The 27747-nt window shown below is 35.5% G+C and overlaps 1 protein-coding gene and 1 pseudogene across 2 annotated transcripts in view; one reads left to right on the forward strand and one right to left on the reverse strand.

Moving 5' to 3' along the window:
• TRAPPC8 (trafficking protein particle complex subunit 8) overlaps positions 1 to 27747 on the forward strand; it is an 85450-nt gene that overhangs the window by 20008 nt on the left and 37695 nt on the right. Inside the window, exons 5-13 of one of the 2 annotated variants that reach the window (XM_043888920.1) lie at positions 772 to 925; positions 3112 to 3205; positions 3846 to 4102; positions 4440 to 4555; positions 5238 to 5388; positions 10280 to 10380; positions 16524 to 16629; positions 22758 to 22889; positions 27490 to 27714. In XM_043888920.1, coding sequence (XP_043744855.1) covers positions 772 to 925; positions 3112 to 3205; positions 3846 to 4102; positions 4440 to 4555; positions 5238 to 5388; positions 10280 to 10380; positions 16524 to 16629; positions 22758 to 22889; positions 27490 to 27714 — 1336 coding nt within the window. Of the gene's footprint in view, positions 1 to 771; positions 926 to 3111; positions 3206 to 3842; positions 4103 to 4439; positions 4556 to 5237; positions 5389 to 10279; positions 10381 to 16523; positions 16630 to 22757; positions 22890 to 27489; positions 27715 to 27747 lie in introns of both variants that reach the window. The other variant, XM_043888919.1, reaches the window with a different exon arrangement.
• On the reverse strand, positions 6668 to 7221 carry LOC122684602 (annotated as a pseudogene).

The following is a 27747-nucleotide window of genomic DNA, read 5'->3' on the forward strand; positions in this document are numbered from 1 at the left end:
ATTCTTAGGCTGGCTGACTTGAATTGTCTTATCTCTTACCAACTAGCAAGTCCAGTTAACTAAAAGTAAGGAAATCAACTGCTTTTTGTTGCATCTGAGATTAGCTCATGGGTCCAGCTGATGATAAACTAAGCAAAAAAGTTGGATTTCTATATAATAAGTATTTTGACTGCTTTTCTTGTTTTTTTTTTCTTCTTCTAAACTGTGTTTTCTTTGGAGACTGCTTAGGGAAGGGTAAAGTGTAGCAGTAAAAGATGATTTTTTTGGGGGGATGCTATAATTATCTATTTTAGCACTTATATTTTTTGGTAAGTATCTGTTATCTAAGGCAGAATTTCCCAAAGTTATTTCCTGAAGACTAGTCCACATAGTTGAGTTTCTGATTTATAAGTTTGAACCCACTGTTTGGAAATTCACTGTACACAGTAGCAAATGGAAGACTCAGAGGTGGTCTGCTGCAAAGAAACTGGTTGGCTTGATTACTGTAGTTCCCCAAACTAGTGTGACCACTGAAACTTTCTTTTTTAATAACATGAGTATTTTTAAAAATTTATTCTATGAGACGTACTTTGGTAACTGTACTTTAAGGTGATAACCCAGCTAGCTAACTTCAGTTAGAAACATGAACTTTGTTTTAAGTTTTAAAATTATGCTACTTCTAATATCTTTTTTGGGAACTATGTTTTTCATGGTTTTTGTATTATTTTAACATCTATTATTGCCTAAGATCCTCTCTCCATTGGCTACACACTTTTCCACTTTTTATTTTAGAGCTGAGTCAATTTATGAAGAAATGAAACAGAAATATGGAACTCAGGGTTGCTATCTACTTAAAATTAATTCTCGAACATCTAATCGAACATCAGATGAACAGATACCAGATCCTTGGAGTCAGTATCTCCAGAAAAATAGTATTCAAAACCAGGTATATGTAAAAAACAACAATGAAGCAAACCACAAAAGCTGTATTTCAGTTTTATGGCTAATGGCATCACTGTAGAATTTGTAGAATTACCAGTAGTTATTTTATGGAATCTGGCTAGTTTTGATCCATTAGTATGTGAGCTCTTAATGTTTCAAAAGCTGTTTTTAACTGCAGTAATCCCTTCTGTGTATACCCTTCAGGTATAAATATCAGTGTTAATTGTTTTCTTGAAAGATGAAAAGTGGAGACTTCCCTGACAGCCCAGTGGTTAAGACTCTGTGCCTCCACTGAGGGGGGAATTAAGATTCCACAAGGCGCATGGTGTGGCAAAAAAAGAAAGATGAAAAGTGAATTATACATTAAGAATTGAATTAGATTGACTAAACACGTATATAATAGAATTTTTGGCTTGCACATTAAATTCATTATGAATGCTTACAGTCAATTCTTTATTATCCACATGCTCTGGGGGTTGCCTTCCTTCATTTTCAACATGCTGTTCTTATGGCCACCTTTTGGAGCTCATACTTTTTAGGTGGGTGGGCTTTTTTCCCTAACTTTCCTTTGATTTCCTTTTCTTTTGAATTTCCAGGAAGTTTTGTTTCTTCCTAATCAACTCTTCTAATGTTGATTTCTAGACTAATGTTAATTACTATCTGTTGGCTGGTGTGTGGTGGGTGTAAAGTTTCACGTTCTGTCCAACTTTTAAGATAGAATTTTATGCCACTTGGTACTGGTCAAATGCCAAGTTATATGCTTAATTCAGATAATCAAGAGTTGACTGTTTTTTGTTTAGAAGGAAGATTTCCAAAGTAAATGGAAAATATATTTATATTTTGTATAATTAAGCTATATTATATACTTTATGTGATACTATTTTAAGAAATATGAGTTAGAAAGTATGTACATTTTGATGTTCTAGTAGAAATATTGTTTAATAATCTGTTTATTTGCCTTTTTTTGTCTTACATATGAAATTTTAAATCACTTTAGATTTAAAATTTTACTCACTTTAATATTGAGATGATTGTTGACCTTCTTTAAGATAATGCTGGGGAAGAATGTTTGAGAGAAAAAGAACCAGTTGGAGGTAGAAGAGCTTTTAAATGGTGTTTCAGGGCCATACCCAGAATAGGAATAGTATTGAAATACTCAGTTTAGAATCTAACCATCTAAGCTTGGGAAAGGGAACATAATAGGTCAGATTGTGCAGTTGGAGAACTTTTAACAGAAGACAGAGCTATAGATATTCTACAGCTTAGAATCCTAGAAGTCCAGGATTGGAGGATAGTTTAAAGGTTGTCAGATCCAGTCGTCATTCTGATGCTTTAATTTCCTTTAAATCTGTGAGTGACCTCATCTATTGAAAGTACTCACTGTCTTTTTAGGTGACCTGCTCCATGCTTAAGCAGCTTGAGGATCAACCAAAATTTTTCTTCTTTTACTTGTACTCAATCCTATTGGGACCATGTCAGTTTTTCATTAAGATGACTTTCAGAATATAGAACATAACTCTCATGTCTTTTAAAATATTTTTCTAGGCTGAATATACCATTTTTTCAGCTCTTAACTGTTTTTAGGCAATTTCTTGTCCTGATCACCTTCCCCTTATTAAGTTCTAGGTTATATATTTTTCTCAAAGTCTGGCACTCAGAATAATACCTCATGGTATTAGTGGGCTCATGGAGTAGTATGGACATTGTTTTTTTGGTGGCTGAAACCAATACCCTTTGTACAAGTAAACATTGCATTGGATATTTTTCCAAAACTTCTGTTTTCAGAATTCATTCCAGCCTATTAATACTGCGTCCATGAGCCCGCGGATTCCATACCATCCTTTTTTACCCCTGCTGACTCCAGTAGTCCATCTGTCTTGCCATTCTTCGTTACATAGTTGCACATACAGGGATTCATATAGGCCTGTGCATATCACATATAAACATAAACTGAGATAGAAGTAACTTGAATTCTGAAGAATTAGGGTAGTTTGCATGTGAAACAATATAAGGATATAATAAGTGTGGATTTAAGTGATAGAATATACATGGAAGAAGTTAAGAATTTGGAGGATTAGAAATTTTTTGCTGTAGGAAAAAAAATGAGGTTTATTATAGTTGATAAATTTGGTAATATCTTAAACATGATTAAGTATAATCGTTAACACTTTTTGTATTTTATTTTGATAGGAATCATATGAAGATGGCCCTTGTACTATAACTTCAAATAAGAATTCCGATAGTAACTTGCTTTCATTGGATGGATTAGATAACGAAGTCAAAGGTCTTGATAGACTTTCTCTTAAGTTTGTCTTTTGATTGAAAATAGCACTCTTATTAAAGCATGCTAATCTTTATATATAAAAGATGGGGGAAATTTTCATAGTGAAAAGAGATAATGGACAGATTAGCTTTTCCTCTGAAGATTTTATTGAGTTATTTGAGTTTGATGTTTTTTGATGTTTAAAAATTTGTTTTATAAGAGTAATAAGTCAAACTTCATAAAAATTTTTTTGGTAGAAAGCAAAGGATGGTATGATATGTAGCATTAATTATTCCCCCATTCACGTAATTTTGAGAGTTTTATTTTTGTATTTTAAATTACAGTTTAGATAGTGATAGCTTTAAAATTTTTTTGTTATAATTTTTTTCATTGGTTAGTTGTGCTATTTAAAAATAATTTTTGTATTTTAACACTATTTTTCTTCGTTTATTTACATGAATTAAAAGTTTTCTATTACACATACTATGTATTAACCCAAGTCCTGATTTTAGGGGGAAACTTGAATGCTGTTGTCTTAGACTTCTAAGACATACAGTAAGAGAAAGGGTTCCAATACTGTTTCTTTTCTTTAGCAGTATGGTAGTATGCCGCAATTTTCTGTTGCTTTCTGAGAGTAAAAGAAAGATCTGTTTCTCAGTAGATGGCTTACCAAATAACTTTAGAGCTCACCCGCTTCAACTGGACCCTGCCAGTGACTCCTCTAACAGCACTGATGGCCCAGATCATGTCAAATCCGCCTCGTCTTTACATGAAGCAAAGAAAGCAAATGCGGGAATTATCCATGGTGCATGTTTAACCCTTACTGATCATGATAGAATTCGACAGTTTATACAAGAGTTCACATTTCGGGGCCTTTTGCCACATATAGAGAAAACGATTCGGCAATTAAATGATCAGGTAAGACTTAATTATTTGCATTAGTATTTTTTAAAATTTCAGGAAATAATAAACTTGAAAATATAATAGTATAAGTTAAAGAGTTTATGTTTTTATTTTAAAAATAGACCAATATTAGAATTTATTAACTTATTATCAGTGATGAAATTCTAGTAAATCCTAGAAGAGGCTTATTTATTTTTACTAGGGATTTTGGATGATTTTCTTTAAATCATTGTTATTAAAGTGCACATTTGCTTACTCTTAAAACTTTTTAGTTATTTAGAATTTTTTGTTTTCTATGTAAGTAAAGAATACTAAACTCATGTTTGTCAACATATTTCATTTGTTTTCTTAGCTAATATCAAGAAAAGGTTTGAGTCGATCTCTATTTTCTGCAACTAAAAAATGGTTTAGTGGCAGTAAAGTTCCAGAAAAGAGCATTAATGAGCTAAAAAATACATCTGGATTGCTGTGAGTAAAATATTACTGTTTTTAGTTTTCCTGTATTTAACTCTGATTAGTGTTTAACTAATGATGTTCTGCAAAAAATGACTATATCTATAGTTTATTAGTTTCATTTTGGTCAGAACTCCAGTAGATAAGAACAGTGACCATAAATAAGTTATATTAAATAAAAAAAAAACTATAAGTAATTCCATATCTAAAAATAAACAAGATCACAGGGAGGTCACATTATTTTGGGTCTGTTTTCCTTAAAAAGATAAGGGTTGGATTAGGTATTCACTGATAACTCTTCTTTATTAAAGTACTGAGGTCTAGTAATTCTAAGACATAGCATGTATTTAGAAATTTTGTCTAAAATCTGGTTTTAAGGGGAAATAAAATTCATTTTAGATTTTTTTTTGACTGTACATAAAGGTGAGTCACCTGGAATTGATCATTTGCTTCCTAATTTGACCATGGGGAAAGTGCTTGCCTTCTGAGAAGTTCTCAGTATAGGGATATAAATTATATAGATACAGGTGTAACAGTCTGTTTCCAAATATCTTTGAGAAATTCTGCCTGAATTTTTATAAGACAGAATCAGATTTTCCTGTGTTTTGGACAGTTGGGCATCTTTTTAGACATTTTGTAATATTTAATGGCTTAGAGGTCATAGATTCTGAATTCCTTTCTTGTGTTGTATCTACAGGTATCCACCAGAAGCGCCAGAACTTCAGATCAGGAAGATGGCTGACTTGTGCTTTTTGGTGCAGCACTATGATTTGGCGTACAGTTGTTATCATACTGCAAAGAAAGATTTTCTTAATGATCAAGCAATGCTTTATGCAGCTGGTGCCTTGGTTGGTATTCTGTAGTACTATAATCTCTTGTTTCTGCTACCATGAATGACTTAGAAATTTTTTTTATGAAATGGCAAGTGGAATTTTCCCTAGGGATAAAGTTGTACTCAAAGAGCACATAATGCTTTACAGCTTTTGAATTAATTGATGACAACTTGATGGATTTCTCTTAAATTAGTATCTTCAAACATGGTCATACATGAGGGTTTCTTAGATTTGATTAGTACTTTCTATTTAATTTGAACTACAGTTTGTACTGTATTTCCAGGATAAGAACTTCTCGTTTTTAGAGGATTCTTTTTTTTTCCTCTTCAAAAATGTTTTAAAATTGTTTGAAATTTTTTTTCTGATCTAAGACTGTTTATTGGTTAAGAACATGTACTTTGGTGTGCAACAAACTTTCATCTTAGGCAAGTTACTGAACATCTCTAAGCCTTAGTTTTCTCATCTGTAGAATGTGAATCCTAAATATGGTTAGATAAGGTACAAGGTTTGTAAAGTGCCTGGCACACTACCTTATATTTAGGCTTGTCAGTAGGCATTGGCAATGTTAGTTTTGTAATTGATATAAAACCTAGGTATTTCAGAAAGATTTTCTGTGTTGCCTTATAAACTTCTAATGTAATTGAAAAGTTGTCACAAATATGTTTGTAATGTACTTTCTGTGCTTAGAAAAGCGTAAACTAGCATTGTTACTTTCTACATGGTCTATTTATTTAAACAACAGGACACGTGACTTAAAGGGAAACTAGGATTCATTTCTTTTAGGGTAATTTATCCCATATAAGGACAGATTGCCCTGCATGTAACAGCTACATACAGAAAAGTTACAAAATTGTTCTTGGTTTTAAATGATAAATGAAAAACATTAAAATTTTCCAATTGGATATGGTATGCAAGGATTTTTATGTCCTTTTTGTATTAGAACAAAGTGAGTTGCTGGAATATAAAAATAAGAGCTGAAAGAGTATGCCACTAAATGGAGAAAAGAGAAAGGGATATTTTCAGAGAACCAGTATTTTTCCCCATCTCATCCCCATTTGATGTTGAATAAAGCATACCATTGGCCATTTGGTTTTAAAAAAAAATGCTGTGTGCTTGTGCACATACACCAGTTACTTTATGTTCAGTTAAAGAATGGGGAAGGGGAAAAGGAAAGAACAGAGAAACTGTACTGTAGTAGTCAGGATGTGGTGGAACCAAATTGCAGCTTCCTAACTGAGAATGTCTTCTTGGTCTGGAGGAATAGAATTCTGGAGTTAAGTAGCAGGTTCCCTTTTTAGTAGAAACCTCTTGTCTGCCACTGGAACACATCAGTTGTATCTTCAGCCTCCATTTTCAACTGTGCAGGTGTGTCTGTTTCATGGATTGGCATCCAGACAAATGGAAATCTGGTCTGCCTCGTTGACAAAGCCTGTTGTTCACAGTAGGCTTCCATTAGTTTACTAAGTAGTGTGTGCCTCTTGATCTTAAACTGTGTCACAGAACCCTCTGTCCTGCCCCCTTCAAATTAATAGGATTATCACTCTCAGTCTTGACTCCTCCCTTGGGCTTTTCATTGGCCGTGCCATGTGCAGGAGTCTCCTCAGCTGTTGCTTCCAAAAAGAGGTACCAGGTCCACACCAAAGGGGCATACGAGCGAGTGGCAGAAGGAGGTGGCGGCAGAGGTGGCAGAGGCAGAGGGCACACGTCGTGTGCTCGCTTCCCCACGCTGCGTGCCTCTGTAGTCTTCTTAAAAACGTGTAAGCTATAAACAGTGTGAAGAATAAAAATACATGAGAACTCTACTTCATTGATAATTATCATGTAGATAACCTGTTTAATAACTGCCATCTATTTTGCATTTATTTTAATACTGTATATATAAAAATAAGATAGTCATTTTAAAAAGTAAAGCTAAAATAGCAAAAAGTCATCTAACTTTTAAAAAATCTTCAGGAACTGAAAATGTTGATGAATGAAAGTATTTGAAAAAAAAAAAAAAAAAAGTATTTGAAAAAGTATTTGAATTGTCCTTGGTTAGACAACCTCTGGTGTATGGTTAACTAACATAAGCTAATAGAAAATCACAAACACTTAAATGTTATTTCATCAATACTTTATAATGTAAGTTCATAATTACAAAATTATGCATAATGTATCTGAAAATTGAAAGTTTGAGAAAATCTTATGGCAGAAAATTTGTATGATATTATGGTATTTAAGCTTTTTCATTTCTGTCTACGATCTGATTAATACTGCATTTAAACCATTTAGATGGAGGCAAATTAGTGGCATATCGGGCATATTAGTAGAGGCATATGAAGGGAAAATAACTGAACACTGGAAAGAAAAGGCATAGCTGCTGTAACGTATGCACACTTAAAAATCGTTGTAGTCTATGATTACCTTAAAATAATAAGCCTTTAGAGAAAAACTGGTCTGGTAGAGTCCTCTAAAAGCTATGTATCTTTGTAACCAGAGCATGAGGTGTTGTGTGAGACAGCTTAGCATAGTGGAGGTTATCCCAAGAAATAAAAAAAGCACACAAAACCAGTTTGTGAACCCTGGGGTGGAGAAAAGAACTCGTAACCAGTGGCGTTGTCCTGAAGGTAAGCATGGAAAGAAGTGCAGCCTGCCTTGAGCAAGAGCTGTGCAAGGCTGGGAGTATACATCTCCAGAGAGACGCCCCCTGCCCTCAGGCACACACACTTACAAAGAGTAGGCATTCAGTTTTTATTTCTTAAAGCACAGATTACAAAAGCTCCTGCTTGGGCAAGAGCTAAGTTCAGAGCTTTTTCCTTTCCTGCTGAAGGTTATAATTCTTATTTGCTATTTTTGATCCCCTTGCCTAAGAAAAACTATTTTTGAATGAATAAAAATTCTGTTTGTACTGATACTACTTTCCTATTTAGCATTCACATAGTAGATAATTGATCACAGACTATACTGCCTGTCTTTTTTGATGAAAATTAAGATACTTAATTATTTTAACTATAAAGTTAAAAGTTACATCACAGCAAAACCAATAAAAAAATTTTGGAGAAATACTGTTTATTTTGTAGTTTAATTTGTCATAACTAGCTGAAGGTTAAGTAGGTCACTCCAGTTCTTGACGAAAGTCTTTGTAAAATGTGTTAACCTGTTATTGTATACTGTAAGAAATGATTTAATGGTTGATTATTGAATATCCTGCAGTTACTTGGGGTGATCATTCTGAATGTTTCATTGTATCCTTAGAAATTGTTAGCTTGTATGTATATTGATTTGTAATTTCTTGCAGAATTAAATTTGAAAGTAACTTAGAATTTGAAGCTTATTTTTCTTACAGGATTTTTTCCTTTGTACACTTTTATTGATGTGTGTATGTATGTATGTGTGTGTGTATATATATGTAATATATATAGTAGTATAATGCCTATGTAGCAAATATAATGTATTTTTATATAGTATTATACAATATATGTGGGGCTTCCCTGGTGACTCAGATGGTTAAGAATCTGCCTGCAATGCAGGAGACCTGGGTTCGAGGTTGGGAAGATCCCCTAGAGAAGGGAATGACTTACCCACTCCAGTATTCTTGCCTCAAGAATTCCATGGACAGAGAAGTCTGGTGGGCTACAGTCCATGGGATCTCCAAAAAGTCAGGCATGACTGAGCGACTCACGTTTCCACTTTCGTGCTCTATATGTAATGTGTTTTAGTTTTTTTGTGTAATGTAGAACCCTCTGTATATTCATTATATGTATTAGTTAAAATATAAGCTGGTTAAGAAAACATGATGTTTCAGAGCTGTAGAAAATTTTGTCACTTGGAGATCACATATTTTCATTCAGTTGCTTCAGTAAATTTTTGCACTGGATGCTGAGGATACAGATACTCTGAAACAGGTAGGGTTCGTACTGTCATGGAACTTAACTAGGCTGTCAGGTTGAAGGCTTTAATCATCCCAGTTTTTTACCCCATAATTTATTTTTGTGTTTTTTTCCTCTATTTTAAAAACTATTGCAGAAAAGTGTTTATTCATCCTATAAGTAGGTTGGCATTAGCAAATTTCCCCCAATTTATGGAAGTTTCATTTATTTCTAGTTAGATTTTTATTAAAAGTTGGTGTATATGAGACTACAAGTATGAATGTAATACAGTATTTTACTAAGAGTCCAAAACCTTCATTTTTATCTTCATTTCTTTCTCTTTTTTGGCTGCACAGTGAGGCATGCAGGATCCCAGTTCCCCACTAGGGATGGAACCCGTGCCTCCTGCATTGGGAGCATGGAGTCTTAACCACTGGACTGCCAGGGAAGCCCCTCATCTTCATTTTTATATCCTTTAGCACCATTGTATATTATTTGAGTTATTGACAATGGAATGGGTCTTTGAAGGAAGAAGTCCTAAGAAGTTGAAAGATCAGTTTCAGAAATGGTTTTTGTGTCTTCTGATATGGAATATGAACCATAGAGTTTGTAAGAGGTGAAAGGTATATAGTACAAGTTGTTGTGAGCTCTGTTTTCAGATATTGAAGCCAATAAATTGGAAACAGATGTACTTTGTTTCTCTGTCTATGGTTCTATCATTGGTTTGTTCTCTACTCTCTAAGGAATAGGCAATAATGAGGAGGTGGCAGCAGAAATCTTACTTGATAGTTACAGACCATGACCGAAAGTGTTTACTAGGTCTTCTTGAAAAAAACTCATTTAAATAATGAATGACCGACTTTGGAATGTGATTGGAGAACTGTAAAACTGAAAGCATATAAACATAATTATTTCCAAGTCTGCATTAGGCTATCAAATTTATATATGTGGCTACATAAAAAAACTCAGTGAACTGCATTCCTATTTTTAGACTCTGAATGCTAAACTGACTACAAGAATTTTCTTGTTTTGAAATACTGTAATGTCTTTTCCTCTAGGAAATGGCAGCTGTGTCAGCTTTTCTTCAGCCAGGAGCACCCAGGCCATACCCTGCACATTATATGGATACAGCAATTCAGACATACAGGGATATCTGCAAGTAAGTGACTAGAATATTTATGTTCTATCCCTTTAGAGATAAACTTGACATTTATATTGTTATTACATATAAGTGGTTCTTTGTTTTTTTATGTTTTAATCTAAAGCTCCCATATCAAGTTAATATATGGATGAGGAGGTCATTTTTACTACATTTCCCTTTCCTGGAAGGATTTGTAGTTAGGAATTAGTTATATGTAAGTTGAACTTACTTGTTTCATTGAGGGCGATTTGTATTTTGAGAACATTTTTAACTTTAACTACTGTCAAGCCAGGAGTTAGCTAGTTTGAACTTTCCTTGTTAAATAGGCAGATACAGAGAGTTAGATAATGGTCTCGGGAAGAAAAAGAGAAACGTTTTGTACATGTAGTGAGTTCTGTTGAAACTCCTTGGAAGTCAGAACTCACCACCTGTAAAGGAGACTATTAAAGTTGGTCCAGAGAAGGTTTCATGGTATGTTTGAAGAATAGACCTTGAAAGAAAGGTGGTTGGGATTTGAGAACCATAAAGATATTTTAGGAATTTTGGTTGGCAGCAACAGTATTTTGGATGTAACACTACTGGAGAAAAGGAAGAGAGCCCAGGCTAGATTAGAGGGTTTTGTGTATATGGAAAGGTGTTTTGAGAGAAATCAGTGTGGCAGAGCATTAATTCTCATTTATTACTATTTTTAATCTGTAGTTAAGCTTTATGTTTAATAAATGGGGAGTTACTGAATATTTGAGTAGAGCTTTGACATGGTTGTTTTTCAGAAAGATTAATACTAGCCTTTTCTATGTAGAATGGAAAAATTAAAAGATGAGGATACAAAGGCAGTTTTGTCTGCTATAGTGTTGAAGTAGTAGTAGTAGTCATAATAATGTGTTTAGAATACAGCACTAGTAATAAAGATTAACACTGATATAGCACTCAGTGTTTACCACTGTGCCAAAGTAATTTATTTGCTCATTTATTTTTTACAACAAACATATGAAATGGTGGATACTATTATTACTGCATTCTACAGGCAAGGAAATTGAAACATAAGAGTTTAACTTGCTGGAATGGGTGAATTTAACTCAGATGACCATTATATCTACTACTGTGGGCAAGAATCTCTTTGAAGAAATGGAGTAAAACTTCACAGTCAACAAAAGAGTCTGAAATGCAGTATTTGGATGCAATCTCAAAAACAACAGAGTGATCTCTGTTCGTTTCCAAGGCAAACCATTCAATATCACGGTAATCTAAGTCTATGCCCCAACCAGTAATGGTGAAGAAGCTGAAGTTGAATGGTTCTATGAAGACCTACAAGACCTTTGAACTAACACCCAAAAAAGATGTCCTTTTCATTGTAGGGGACTGGAATGCAAAAGTAGGAAGTCAAGAAACACCTGGAGTAACAGGCAGATTTGGCCTTGGAGTACGGAATGAAGTAGGTCAAAGGCCAACAGAGTTTTGCCAAGAGAACACACTGGTCAGAGCAAACACCCTCTTCCAACAACACAAGAGAAGACTCTACACATGGACATCACCAGATGGTCAACACCGAAATCAGATCGATTATATTCTTCGCAGCCAAAGGTGGAGAAACTCTGTACAGTCAGCAAAAACAAGACCGGGAGCTGACTGTGGCTCAGATCATGAACTCCTTATTGCCAAATTTGGACTTAAATTGAAGAAAGTAGGGAAAACCACTAGACCATTCAGGTATGACCTAAATCAAATCCCTTACGATTATACAGTGCAAGTGACAAATAGACTTAAAGGATTAGATCTGATAGAGTGCCTGAGGGACTATGGACGGAGGTTCATGACATTGTATAGGAGACAGGGATCACGACCATCTCCAAGAAAAAGAAATGCAAAAAAGCAAAATGGCTGTCTGAGGAGGCCTTACAAATAGCTGTGAAAAGAAGAGAAGTGAAAAACAAAGGAGAAAAGGAAAGATATACCCATATGAATGCAGAGTTCCAAAGAATAGCAAGGAGAGATAAGAAAGCCTATTTCAGTGATCAGTGCAAAGAAATAGAAGAAAAGAACAGAAAGGTAAAGACTAGAGATCTCAAGAAAATTAGAGATACCAAGGGAACATTTCATGCAAAGATGGGCTCAGTAAAGGACAGAAATGGTATGGACCTAACAGCTATTAAGAAGAGGTGGCAAGGATACACAGAAGAACTGTATAAAAAAGATCTTCATCACCCAGATAATCATGATGGTATGATCACTCACCTAGAGCCAAACATCCTGGAATGCGAAGTCAAGTGGGCCTTAGGAAGCATCACTTTGAACAAAGCTAGTTTCAAATCCTAAAAGATGATGCTGTGAAAGTGCTATACTCAGTACACCAGCAAATTTGGAAAACTCAGCAGTGGCCACAGGACTGGAAAAGGTTAGTTTTCATGGCAATGCCAAAGAATGCTCAAAATACTGCATGGTTGCACTCATCTCACACGCTAGTAAAGTATTGCTCAAAATTCTCCAAGCCAAGCTTCAACAGTATGTGAACCATGAACTTCAAGCTGGTTTTAGAAAAGGCAGAGGAACCAGAGATCAAATTGCCAACATCCGCTGGATCATTGAAAAAGCAAGAGAGTTTTAGAAAAACATCTATTTCTGCTTTATTGACTATGCCAAAGCCTTTGACTGTGTGGATCACCACAAACTGTGGAAAATTCTTGAAGAGATGGGAATACCAGACCACCTGACCTGCCTATTGAGAAATCTGTATGCAAGTCAGGAAGAAGCAGTTAGAACTGGACATGGAATGACAGACTGGTTCCAAATAGGAAAAGGAGTACATCAAGGCTGTATACTGTCACCCTGCTTATTTAACTTATATGCAAAGTACATCATGAGAAACGCTGGGCTGGATGGAGCTGAAGCTGGAATCAAGATTGCTGAGAGAAATATCAATAACCTCAGATATGCAGATGACACCACCCTTATGGTAGAAAGTGAAGGGGAAATAAAAATCCTCTTGATGAAAGTGAAAGAGGAGAGTGGAAAAAGTTGGCTTAAAGCTCAACATTCAGAAAACTAAGATCATGGCATCTGGTCCCATCACTTCATGGCAAATAGATGGGGAAACAGTAGAAACAGTGATAGACTTTATTTTTTGGGGCTCCAAAATCACTGCAGATGGTGATTGCAGCCGTGAAGTTAAAAGACACCTACCTACTCCTTGGAAGGAAAGTTATGACTAACTTAGATAGCATATTAAAAAGCAGAGACATTACTTTGCCAACAAAGGTCCGTCGAGTCAAGGCTATGGTATTTCCAGTGGTCATATATGGATGTGAGAGTTGGACTATAAAGAAAGCTGAGCGCCAAAGAATTGATGCTTTTGAACTGTGGTGTTGGAGAAGGCTCTTGAGAGTCCCTTGGACTGCAAGGAGACCCAACCAGTCCATCCTAAAGGAGATCAGTCCTGAATATTCATTGGAAGTTCTGATGCTGACGCTGAAACTCCAATACTTGGGCCACACAGTGCAAAGAACTGACTGATTAGAAAAGACCCTGATGCTGGGAAAGATTGAAGGTGGGAGGAGAAGGGGACGACAGAGGATGAGATGGTTGGATGGCATTACTGACTCAATGGACATAAGTTTGGATAAGCTCTGGGAGTTGGTGATGGACAGGGAGGCCTGGCAGGCTGCAGTCCATGGGGTCACAAAGAGTCAGAGACGACTGAGTGAGTGAACTGAACTGAAGGGCATGCATTTAATAAATGGTTGAGCCAGTATCAAATCCTGCCCTTTTTATTATTGTTTGAGACTATATTGGAAGTTTCTGGCAGAAGAAACAGCCTTCCGTCAAAGAGGAACCTTCAAAGAAGTCTGAAAAAAAGTTTCAAAAGATAGAAGAACTATGAGAGGGAGGCAGTAAGGAAGCCAGAAGTCCTTTAAAGTCCTTTCTCCGCAAAGGGCTAAAGTTCTCATAAACTCTTCTCTCTGAGAAGATTTTCCTTGTCTTCATGAAGCCCAGAGCTTTTGCAGAGAGATTCACATTCAAGACAAAAGTGAAAATATCCATTGACCCCAGTAGCTATATGGCAGTCTGGTTTTTTCCTCCTGTTCACAACAGACTGTATGCTTTTTCTAAATACACTCTTAACTGTCATGCATTTACTGTATAATCTTCCTTCTAAGTTACCATGTTTGGTAAGGTTTATCATAAACGTAATAGATATTTGGGCATATACTACATTAGTTACACATAGCAATTTTAAGAATCTCCCCAATCTGAGAAATATTAAAATATAAATAAATTTTCTTAAAATACAGGAAATAGAGTATACTTTAGCTGTGCCCTTAGAATGCCATGCCCCACTTTTTAACTGATGTAGTCCTATTTATCTGGATAAATTTCTTATGAAGCTTTCCCTTCCCTCCTTTATCTCTCATATCGTAATAAAGATCAGTTGTACTCTTCATTATCTGTTTTATGTCAGTTTCTGCTTTTAGATAGGGATTGTGTTTTAGAAATGGCTTGAATCTGTAGCACTTCCACTGCTTGACACAATGAGTTTAAAATGTTGCTTAAAGAATCAGTAAAGTCCTAGACTTGTAGTAGCCTTGTCACTTCATAACTGGTCATATGGGGGAACATGTGAAGACAAAAAACAATTACGTTAAGATTTATAAAGTTTACTAAAGATTCTTTAAGAACTGAGCTTATTTGAGCATGTTGTAGTATATGTAAATTGTTGTTGTTTAGTTGCTAAGTCATGTCCGACTCTTTGTGACCCCATGGACTGTAGCCCACCAGGCACCTCTGTCCATGGGATTTCCCAGGAAAGAATACTTAATTGGGTTGCTATTTCCTTCTCTAGGGGATCTTCCCAGCTCAGGGATTGAACCCGTGTCTCCTATGTCTTCTGTATTGGCAGGTGGATTCTTTACCACTGAGCCACCTGGGAAGCCCAAAGCACTCTCAGATAGTCATAAATACCAACCCTCTAAGAAAAATCATGGTTTGTAGAAAGTTTATGGCAGATGACTACAGTAATTTTGGAAGCAATGAACTGTATTTTAAAAGTATAACTGTTCAGAATGGCCTTCAAGTTAGTGATCCTTGGTTGTAATTTTAAGGCCAAGTGGTATTTTCATATAAGGATTAGAAAGTAAAATGAGAACTTTGCTGCTTCAGTTGACCCTTGAACAAAATGGGTTTGAACTCTGCGGGTCCAACTTATATGTGAATTTTTTCACAAAATACGTACTACAGTACTACACAATCCTAGGTTGGTTGAATCCATGGATATGTAACCGTGGGTACTGAGGGCCAGCCGCGTAATTTTGACTACACTGAGTGGTCAGCAACCCCACTCCCTGAGTTGTTCTAGAGTCAGCTGTATTTCTGAACAAAAGGATTCCATCTTGAAATTTCTCAGTTTTCATTTACTTTTATTCAAGAATAAATAATCCAGTTCTAGATTTTTGATGGTAGAAGCCCATGAGAAAAATCAACTGATTTCATATTTTCAAAAAGAAGATTTTGGTCAGGAACAGCTACAGCACTAGCTCCTTGATATCTCCAGGTGAAACATCTCAGTAGTACTACCAGAGAGAAAATGTCTCATTATTCCCAAAAGTAGTCAGTAAAATGAAATACACATAACCAGAGTTTACAGTAAGGAAAGAAAAGAAATCTGGACGAAATGTTTACCTTCCTTTATGTCTGAAAGCAGGTTTTGTTTACTAACTGCTGGTTCCAGTTATGTTCTAGCATTTTTCATATAGGAAATGTGACTTTTTATTGTGTTCTTTTTTTTTTCTTTAAACATTTATTTATTTATTTAACTGTGCCAGGTTTTGGTTGTGGCACATGGCATCTTTAGTTGAGACATGTGAGGTCTAGTTCTCTGACCAAGGATCAAACCTGGGCCCCCTGCATTGGGAGTGCAGTATCTTAGCCACTGGACCACCAGGGAAGTCTCCTTATGTTGTATTCTTACTGCAAAATTATACACTGATAAAAAAGTTTTGATGAGTTAAGAGATTCTTTGAAGTTGTTTTATTTAACCGTTTTTGGTAAGTGGAAAACAGGGATATGGATTTCTTTTAGAATTGGAAATTTTTGTTGAATTCATGGTTACTGTGATGTACTAAAATATTATTCTAGTGCTAATTATATTTTTCTTGACTTTTTTTCTTTAGGAATATGGTATTGGCTGAAAGATGTGTATTGCTTAGTGCTGAAATCTTAAAAAGCCAAGGCAAATATTCAGAGGCTGCAGCTCTCCTAATACGGTTGACCAGTGAGGTACTATAACTGTGTAGTACTTATTTTAATTAGTATTGTTCCATATTTTTAAAAAAGCATTTTCTTTTTTCTTGAGAAGGGTATGCAGAACAAAATTAAAGGGGCATCTCTTTTTTGGAATTTATAACCTGGCTACTTTAGTAATTTGTAGAATTAATTTTAAATGCAATGTTTTGTAAACAGGATTTATTTTATTTACACATTTTATGTCTACATGATTATTAACCACAGCCATGCATTGTATGTCTTCTGTGAATTAGGTTTTGACTTATGGATAACAGTATTTAAAGCAGCATGCATATGTATCATTCCTGATGTAAAATCGATACTTAAAAATATTCAGGAATTTTTAATTTTGTTTTCATTCATATGAACTTGTTAAATCATCCTAAGCATTTTAAAAATTCTATATTATGAATATTTCAGAAGGAGGAAAAACCTGCTCATAGCTGCTTTTTAAGGTTTCCAACAGACATTAAGTTGCATTAACTATAGGCTTGTAAAGAATGGCAGTAATATGATTAAAGACATGTTTTTTTAGATGAGTGCTCAAGAACAGAAAAAACAGACACGTTTGTTTGCCCATTAAATATTAACTTACCCTAGGGTTTTAATCCTTGGACCGTTGTACCTTTTTACTTTTGTGTAATCTATTTACAGTTATGATTTTCACTCTCAAATCTCTCCAGCCCTGGAGCTTTAGATTTGAATGACCAACTGCCTTTTTTTTTTTTTATTATTAATTAATTTATTTTTTATTTATTTATTTATTTTTTATTAGTTGGAGGCTAATTACTTCACAACATTTCAGTGGGTTTTGTCATACGTTGATATGAATCAGCCATAGATTTACACGTATTCCCCATCCCGATCCCCCCTCCCACCACCAACTGCCTTTTAGACTCACCTACTCGAGTGTTTCCAGTGCACCTTTGAGTCCACATATCAATAACTAAACTTAATACTTTGTAGATCATGATCTTAAATTGTAGCCAACCAGCTCCTAATTTGCTCAAGGCAGAAACTATTTGAGATGCTTCTATAGTCTTCTATACTGTTAGTGACATAGAGGATTTTTTAACTTCTTAAATATGTGTTCTTTTTATAACTTCAAATATTTCACTTATCTTTCTCTTCTTAAAATCCCTCCTGTTACTATCCTGGTTCGTGTCCTTAATGTCCTTCTCCTGGACTTTGTCCCATTTCATCTTTTCTTCACCTCAGTTCAGTGGTTCCAATAGCAATTAGATCCTTCAGATGGTACCCAGGTTGTCCTCAGTGTGTCTGTCCTGCCCTCTTATATGCTGTGAGACCTGACATATCATATACTGAAAATTTATGTTTAAGCTGTTAGCTTCTTGAGGATAGGAAACTGTTGTTTCAACTTTGTTTTTCCCTAGTGGCCAACACTGGGCTTGACACATGGTATATGGTTTACAGATGTTTGTTGAGCTGAACCATTAACTATTCTAAAAAGGTTTCTTTAGGATACAACTAAGTAGGCTAAGGGATGATAATAAAAATATTTTATAATTGATACTGTGTGGACACTGACCAATACGAACAGTTGTCAGACATAAACTGTTTGGTAGAGTTGAGTATAGGCTCTTGAGTGTGTTGATGTTCTCTCTTTTAATAAATAATCTTAACTTAGGTTTGAATATGTTGGCTATGTTTTTCAGCCTAGGAATTATCCATGACTGTAAAAGGAGTTTATGGTTTAGAAGCTTGGAATAAAATTTCTTTTATTAGAGCAGATTCTTGCATTTCATTGTAACATTATTTTCTTTCACTGTTTTTTCTTTCAAACTTTTTTTTTTAACCCTTTTTCAAACCTGGATGATTTATTTTGTTATGAAATTCTAGAAAATTTATCATTGTCTTTTAGTGCTTTGGGGTGAAAGATGGGGGTGAATGTATTTCCCTCGAAGCTGTGCTTTTTAGTGGCCTTTTCTACTGTGCTTTTCAGGTATTTCTTTGAAGTAACTTGAAAGTAGAGACTGCTAGGCATAATGTGTCTAAGATTATTAAATTTTAGCTAATAATTTATATTTATTGTGCTTTTGTTTACTGGAAAAGCTGTATAAAATGACAAGTCCGTTTATCCTGAGGGTAGAGAACTGAGTCACACAGTCTTGACACTCAGGAATTGTTTTTCCTAGTTTTTTGTTAATACCATTGTAGCCCTTGACAGCTGTGATGCCTTGGTGAAAAGAGTTGAGCTTTGAGTTTGTTGTTTGCACGGTAAGTGTAGGGGCAAGTGGATCTTAACTCTTGTGTCGTGCCCTGGGATTTTCAGCATGGCAGAGCAAATACAGCTTCATGATAAAACATGTCCCATTGATCAGCACATAGGTAGTATGTCTAAATTTGGTGCTTTAAAGCATGATGCTTTCCCCCTACTTGTGTCTGTATTTCTGTGTTGAACATTTATTCTGGTCATATGATGCTTTTTGTGTGTTACTCCATTCAAATACAAATAGATCAGCTTATCAGAGGTATTGTAATAGCAGCAATTTGCTGTAAGTTTCTCCAGCTTGGGAGGAACTGTTCTGTTCCTGTGGTAAGTTGGTCAGCTGTTAGCACCTTTCCTATTAATTTCACAGTTATGCGAGGGAAAAAAATCTTAGTGCCATGCCATCCTTGAGATCTGATTCAGTGAGGTTTGTACAGCTGTGGTCTTCATCAGCTGTGTTTTCATGTAAGTTTTTACTGACGCCTCTACCCCAGGTGATTTTATACCTGGTTGCGGGCAGAGTTCATAGACTGGAGTTCTTGCTGAAGTGGCACCCTGGGTTTTTCGTTTTCTCAGTTCCTCACAGAGCATGCATGATGGCCTTGTCATAGCATGGTTGTGAGCTGCCACTGAAGTAAAATTGTATGCTTCAAACATTCAAAGCCTCTCCTTTCTGGATAAAGCTATCCCTCTGTGACGTTCTGCCATTTTTCTTCCGTCAACAAGAACAAAGCGGCAGTGAGATGTAAGTGCAGTGTTTAGCTCTGCAAATCGACTCTCAGAAAGCAGCTTTACTGAACGCAGGAGGCACATTTTGCTTCAGCTAAGTTAATATATGCTGTGGACTTCCAGGTCTTTCTTGGGTTGGTCAGTCCAGTTAAAGTGGAGACTGTTGAGGGTTTACTGTCCTGGTTCTCAATTGATGTACATTAGAATCATGTACACACCACCAAAATCATCTCAGGTATATTTCTTATTTTAATCAGAATGTCCAGGATTGCTGCCCACCAAGTTTTGCAGGATAATGAAGCTTTGTAGAGAATTAAGATGTTTTATGCTCTGTGTGTGCATGCATGTGTGCGTGTGTGGATGTGTGTGCATTGCTGGGCATACACTTAAGAAATTTACTAGACTTAAACTGACTCCATTGAGAAACCTAAATTCCAAAGTAGATTTAGAGGGAATCTACTTGTTCTAGATATTAATGATAAAGTAATAGAATAGAATGAGAATTTAAATGCTACATATGATTGGCTGTCATTGTGTCATATTAGTGGGGAATGTTAGATTAGTCACTGAATGGTATTGTGACACCTGATTAGCTGATTCCTATCTAATTCATTGCATAATATAATTATAGCTTGATTAAGTTATAATATGAAAAAATGAAATAACCTCAAAGAAAATATGGAGCATCCCAGGTGGCGCAGTGGTGAAGAATCTGCCTGCCACTGTAAGAAATGCAAGAGACATGGGTTTGGTCCCTGGGTCAGGAAGATCCCCCTGGAGTAGGAAATTGACAACCATTCTTTGCCTGGAAAATTCCATGAACAGAGGAGCCTGGCAGGCTGCAGTCCATAGGGTCACAAAGAGTCGGACATGACTGAGTGACTGAATATACATATGCACACACACTGGAAGAGCATATTTTTAAATTTAGGAATGATAACATTCTTTCTTAGTTTGATGCAATATTTTGAAGCCGTGAAAGTGAAGATAGTGTGTTTGACTACTGAAGAATAGACTCTTTTATAGCAAAACTGGGAAATACTATTTGCAAATGTATGACAAAGGCTTAATATTGATTAAGTGTACAAAGGGCTCTTACAAGCTAGATAATCACAAAAACCCATTCACAAATGGGCATAACAGGCAGTTTGAAGAAAAAGTACAAAGATCCCTAAACATATGGTAAATGAACAGCCTTACTATTAAAGAAGTCTAAGTTGAAGAACTAAGTATTATTTTTCTTTTATGAAAAAGGTAAAAAATCTTAAAACTAATTTTTGGCTGGGTAGAGTAGAAAATAAACTCTTGCTCTCTGGGAGTTTTTACAGTTATGACCTTTTTTGTACCGATATACACATATATTGATTAGAATTTGAAGTATATGCATAGCTTTCATTAACTAAGCACTTCTATTTCCAAACACTTGTCTAATAAAAATATTTGTATAGTTATTAAAAAATATTTTTTAAAGATGTTTATTAAAGAGTTCTTTTTGTAGTAGTAAAAGTTTGTGGCAATATTAAATCAGTCAAGTGGAGACTATATTAATAAATTATACATTTATATAATGGAATATAAAGTGGCTTTAAAAGAAATGAGAGATGTAGATGTTTTGGAAAGATGTTGGTGGTACTAAGGTAAAAAGCGAGATAATACTGTGTGTAATACAATTTCTGTATAAGAACGTATGAATATCAAAACTGTGGCATTTATTATATAAATACATACGTATTTAGAGAATGAGAGAAATGGAACAGGCCAGTACCATTTTGGTAATGGTAGTTATCCCTGAGTCAGTCAGATGAGGCATGAAGTGGGGAAGAAAGATACTTCCTTTTTTTCTTCAACATTTATTCTTAAAGGAAAAAAAAGAGGCTACATTTAATAATTTTTTAAGAAGAAAGCATTTTCCTAAAAAAATAGAGATGTAAATGCCCTATCTTCCCCAAGTAATTCTGATGCCTTGGTTAACAACTGTTTGTTAATGTTCATTCCTGGTTTTTCCACTCACTAGCTTTTGGATCTAATTAACTAAGAAAATCATCTAATCATTTAGTTTTTGTTATGAGGAGGTCTGAAATAGATAATATCTACCATCTACTGAATGCTTTTCCTCAGATGTTTCCACTCTAATATAATTTTATGATTGCTACGGAGATAGTTGCAGTAATCAATAGTCTATGAACACTTTTTGATGTGACTATAATTTGTTGAAATTATTGCATTTAAAGTCAATGTTTTCTGTTTTCAACTTTCCCTGGGGAAAATAATGGCAGCAGAACACATGGAAGGGCATGGTAAGTTCAGCTTGAGAATAGCTGAAAAGCTAGAGAAAGTTTGGTGAAAGAGTTGTTGATGCTTGATCAGCAACCTTCCGTGCTTTCTCAGTTATTTGTCAAGTGATGATAGCTCTGTCAGTTGAAAGATTGTCCTTATGGTGAGGCTATAAATGTACAATGTGGTTTTTGTAGACTCTGTTGTAAGTCAGTTGCAGTGGAAACTAATTTGAGTCATATCATTTACTAATACACTAATAGTAGGTGATAATCTTTGAAGGGGAAACCTTCTGGATGTTTTAATGAAAAGCAGTTATTTTGGCTGTTTTAAACTAGAGCAAAACTGAGAATTCCTTTTAAGTATAGTAAACCTTTAGAGAGGATAAAGTAACATTTGATTATTTAATGATCTACATACATTCTGTTTTAGCTTTCTTCTTTTATTGGATGAATAGAAATAGGCTATTGTATGTCACAGATCAGTTTCCAGAAGAAATTAGATTTGAATCTTATTCTGTACTCCGTTTTCTGGTTTGAGTCAGTATACCTATATTAAATTCTCAGTTTATAATCTTTTTTTGCCATTTGAAAAGGGATTGCATTTCTTCACAGATTTATTACATGGTGCATATCACAACCAGACTTTTGACTTTGTGTAAAGTGAAAGAAAGTGTTTCATGGTAGAGACTTCTTTGAACTTTTTTCAAATTTGTGCTTGTTGGAAGAAAGAATCATCAAGACTGGATTGTCTATTGATCTCTGCTCTTAGATACTACCAAGTTAAATATTGGATGCACTGTATATTATTTTAAGAAAGAAAATGTTTTTCACTAATTAACTCTGTAATTTTGTTAAATTAACCCTCTTTTTCTTTAAATATTCAATAGGATTCTGATCTTCGAAGTGCACTTCTTTTGGAACAGGCGGCACATTGCTTTATAAACATGAAGAGTCCCATGGTTAGAAAATATGCATTTCATATGATATTGGCAGGCCACCGGTTCAGTAAAGCAGGGCAGGTGAGTGTGCTGGCTTTAAACAGAAGATAATTTGTTATTTATTTTAATTTTTATTTGTTGTAGCTTGTTTATTTTATAAATGTATGTTATTTGTTAATTTTTTTATTTAAAATTATTAAGATGAAACTAAATTTTGTATTGAGGTAATGTGTTACATTGGTAAGAACATGAGATTTGGATTTAAACACGTCTAAGTTTAAATCTTGATCTTGTGCTCACAACTTTTTAAAGTTATGTCTTTGAGCCTTTTTTTTTAATTTATAAAATTTGATTTTGCCCAAATTTCTGTGAGGCTAAATGATATATGTGAAGGCCAGGTATACTGCACTTAAGTAACTTTAATCCTTCTTAAAGGTGATTGTGCCTTCCCTACTTCAACTCTGGTCTTCTGTTGTTTCTCAGAGTATCTTTTAATGGTATTTGCTAAATATTTAATAGGTAGAAGTCATCTATTTCTTCTCACTGGGAGCAGCTAGGTTGGAAGAGATCTTTATTAATTTGGAGCGATTCCCTGGCCCCCAGTAGTCCTTTTAAACATTAGCTGGAGGGAGCTTTCTTGAGGCAGAGAATGGTAATAGCACCTGAGATATGGTCATTTGAGTCTGTGTGTGCTCAATTGTGTCTGACTCTCTGCAACCCCATGGACTGCATGACTGTGACCCCTGCCAGGCTTCTCTGTCCACTGTGGTTTACTATAAGTATACATAAAAACGTGGGCTTAGTATTCATCTGTATATTCCAAGCACTCTGCTAGGAGCTGTGCTTACACTTGTAAAGCTAACATGGTCTTGTCTCTTAAGGAATTTTTTAATCTAGTCAGAGAGTATGAGGATTTTTTTAATTTAATTAATATGAATTTTTATGAACATTCATTTTTCAAAGTCTGTGATAACCAAAACATGCCAGTGTTAATTCAAAGGTGCAAAGAAGAAAAGGTGTTCAAAATTACTCTCAATTTCATGGAAGAATGTCATGATTTATAAAAATCAACTTTTCAAGATTGAGTTCCTCTACTTTTGGAAAATGGGAAGTTAGAAAATATGTGAACTTGCTTTATATTAAATACAAAATTGTAAAAATATTTACGAAATTAAGTCTTTATAATAATTTTATGTACTTTATGATTAGAATTTCTCAGATTCTGAAGTGAGGAAAAAAATTAAAAAGCTCTGATTTTTCACAGCCCATTTTCCATAGTTAGTACAAATGCATCTGAAACACTATCCCGTTGTTTATCTTTGCTTAAAGTGTTCTATTAAAGAAATCTACAAAATATGTTAAGTAGAAGAAAAATTATATGCCCCACTAGGAATGGTTCTGTCATTTTCCCACATCTTTGTCCACTTCTGTGAATGATTTCACTTGTGGTTTTGATGTCATTGAATCCTGTATTTACCTTCTAAAGGTACAGGACATATTGCCTTTAGGAAGTGCATGGCAGGTTAAAAATGCTACATTTTGGTAGGTTGAGATACATTTGCTTTCTGGCCTAATAATCATCTTTAACTGTAGTTATCTTGTGGAGTTAATGATTCCAAGGTAGCTGGTTTGCTGTTTTGTGACCTATATACCTTGAACCCAGGGGATTGCTTTCTCAAATAGTAGAAATCTGAAATATGCAGACCTGTTAGAAAAGCAAATATATGTCCCACTGAAGTTGGTAAAGAACAGTGTCTTCCTTGGACAATAAGGTGCTCATCGTGCACATAATTCTGACTCGGGCCAAGTTGTTTCTGAGAAACTCCAAAACTTTTCATGACATTTTCATTAAAAACAGATGTGGCTATTGACAAAGATGAGTGTGAAGCATAGAGGAGATTATATGTATATAGTGATGTCATTTTTCAGTCCTCTGTGATTGCAAGTTCATGCTGAATTGCTTATCTTATCCCCAGAAATTGTTTATAGTTCAGTTTTTTTCCATTAAGAATATTAACAAGTAAAAGGTATTTAAAAAGAGAGCCGACATTATAATCAGTATTAAAAAAATTAAAGTGCTGAAGAGGTGTTTCTGTTTATGCCCGGTATACCCTGGATGATCTTTCTATTACTTTGAAAGGGAAACTTTAAATCCTTGTTACCTCTTAAATCTCTTTAGATGCTTTTCCAAGAGATCCTAAAAAATGCACTTGAACTTGACACTTTTAGACACATTTTATTGTTTCTCTGTATCTCTCAGTTTTTTTTTTTTTCTCTCAGTTTTTAAGATTCAGTATTTGTTCCTTTACTAAATGCAATATGGAGATTGGGATTTTTTTTTTGTTTGTTTTATTTTTAAGAAACATCACTTAAAAATTATTTTGAAATGATCTCAAACCTATAAAATAGTTTCAAGTACAGTTCAGAGACTTTTGTTTACCTGAGCCATTTGGGAGTTAAGTTGTCTACCTGGTGCCCCAGTACCCTCCCAATGCTTTAGGATATATTTCGTCTTTCTTAGAAACAAAATTCTTTTCTCCTGTACAACAGTAAAACAACAATGCCAGTCGAGAACTTAGCACTTAATACAGTATTACTGTCTAATCCTCAGACCCTATTCAAGTTTTGATAGTTGTATAGTGAAGGATCCTGTCAGAGGGTACTCTGACTTTTATGATGTTGACACTTCCGATGACGATAGGCCAGTTATTGCCTCCATTTAAGCTTGTTGAATGTTTCCTCATCCTGAGATTCAAATCAGGTATATTTGTAGGAGTATCACAAAGAAGAGACTGTGTTCTCACTGCATGCTGTGATGATTTTGATTTTGATTTTGATTTGCCTTTATTACCTCTTGATCAAGAAAACATTTCCTAAAAAAAATTGACCAATTCTGGTTGAAAATGATACAGATTTTGTTAATCTACCAGGAAGAGGGTGGGTATAAGAATTTACTCTAAAGCAAAAGGTTTAGTGGAGAGAAACCTTTTTCTTGGTGAAAAAGTGAAAAAAAGTTCGTTATTCAGTCAGGTCCGACTCTGTGACCCCATGGACTGTAGCCCTCCAGGCTCCTCTGTCTGTGGGATTCTTCAGGCAAGAATACTGGAGTGTGTAGCCATTTCCTTCTCCAGGGGATCTTCCCGATCCAGGGATTGAACCCAGGTTCCCTGCCTTGCACACAGGGTCTTGAGCTGCCAGGAATACCAAATCCCATTTTTAGAATGGAGGTTGTCTGAGTTCAGAGGGTGGCATTAATACGTAATTAAAGCCTAACACCTATTCATGGATGTGGCAGCATGCAGCCTTAGGCAGAAGAAAAGAAAGCCAAACACTGTACTATCAAAGACCAACAAGTACATGTACACACATAATCACTGCAGATGGTGATTGCAGCCATGAAATTAAAAGGCGCTTACTCCTTGGAAGGAAAGTTACAACCAACCTAGATAGCATATTGAAAAGCGGAGACATTACTTTGCCAACAAAGGTCCGTCTGGTCAAGGCTATGGTTTTTCCAGTGGTCATGTATGGATGTGAGAGTTGGACTGTGAAGAAAGCTGAGCGCTGAAAAATTGATGCCTTTGAACTGTAGTGTTGGAGAAGACTCCTGAGAGTCCCTTGGACTGCAAGGAATCCAACCAGTCCATCCTAAAGGAGATCAGTCCTGGATGTTCATTGGAAGGACTGATGCTGAAGCTGAAACTCCAATACTTTGACCACCTCATGCGAAGAGTTGACTCATTGGAAAAGACCCTGGTGCTGGGAGGGATTGGGGGCAGGAGGAGAAGGGGACGACAGAGAATGAGATGGCTGGATGGCATCACCGACTCGATGGGCATGAATTTGAGTAAACTCCAGGAGTTGGTGATGGACAGGGAGGCCTGGCGTGCTGCGATTCATGGGGTTGCAAAGAGTCGGACATGACTGAGCGACTGAACCGAACTGAACTGATACCTTCATACTCATATATGTAGAATTAGAAGACACTTTACTGTTCAGTCCAGGGCAGTGGTATAGAGAGCTGACTAACCAAATTTAGACTTCACAAGATAGCTCTCAGCTACAAACTAACAGCAAGTCTCTCACTGATCCATGACTCCACGTGCTGCTGCTCTGGAAAATCCCAGATGGTTTTTCACAAAGTCAGTATCATCCCTGACTTCTCAGACTTCTTACGCTTGGACAGAGCAGCTGCTTGTTTGCTTCAGGACCTCTTGGTTTTTAGCGATCATTGCAAAGTTTAGTTTCATTTTCTTCATCACCCCAGTCTCTGTCAGAAGAAGAACTCGTTACTAGTTATTTGATTGTGTGTGTGTCTGTGTGTGTGTGTGTGTGTGTGAACTCGTTACTAGTTATTTGAGAGAGAGTGTGTGTGTGTGTGTGTGTGTGTGTGTGTGTGTTCGGTCCCAGAGAAATTTGGATTGTAATACTTTGCTTTATATATTTTCTTGCAGAAAAAACATGCTTTACGCTGCTATTGTCAAGCCATGCAAGTTCAGGACCTCTTGGTTTTTAGCGATCATTGCAAAGTTTAGTTTCATTTTCTTCATCATCCCAGTCTCTGTTAGAAGAAGAACTCGTTACTAGTTATTTGATTGTGTGTGTGTGTGTGTGTGTGTGTGTGTGTCCGGTCCCAGAGAAATTTGGATTGTAATACTTTGCTTTATATATTTTCTTGCAGAAAAAACATGCTTTACGCTGCTATTGTCAAGCCATGCAAGTTTACAAAGGAAAAGGCTGGTCTCTTGCAGAGGATCATATTAACTTCACCATTGGGCGACAGTCCTACACTCTCAGGCAACTGGACAATGCTGTGTCTGCTTTCAGGCATATTTTAATCAATGAAAGTAAACAATCTGCTGCTCAACAAGGGGCCTTCCTCAGAGAATATCTTTATGTTTACAAGGTGAATACTTATTTTCAGCAGTGGATATTAAAA

This window comes from Cervus elaphus, chromosome 27 (assembly GCF_910594005.1).
Source record: "Cervus elaphus chromosome 27, mCerEla1.1, whole genome shotgun sequence".
In the NCBI taxonomy this organism is placed as follows: Eukaryota; Metazoa; Chordata; class Mammalia; order Artiodactyla; family Cervidae; genus Cervus; species Cervus elaphus.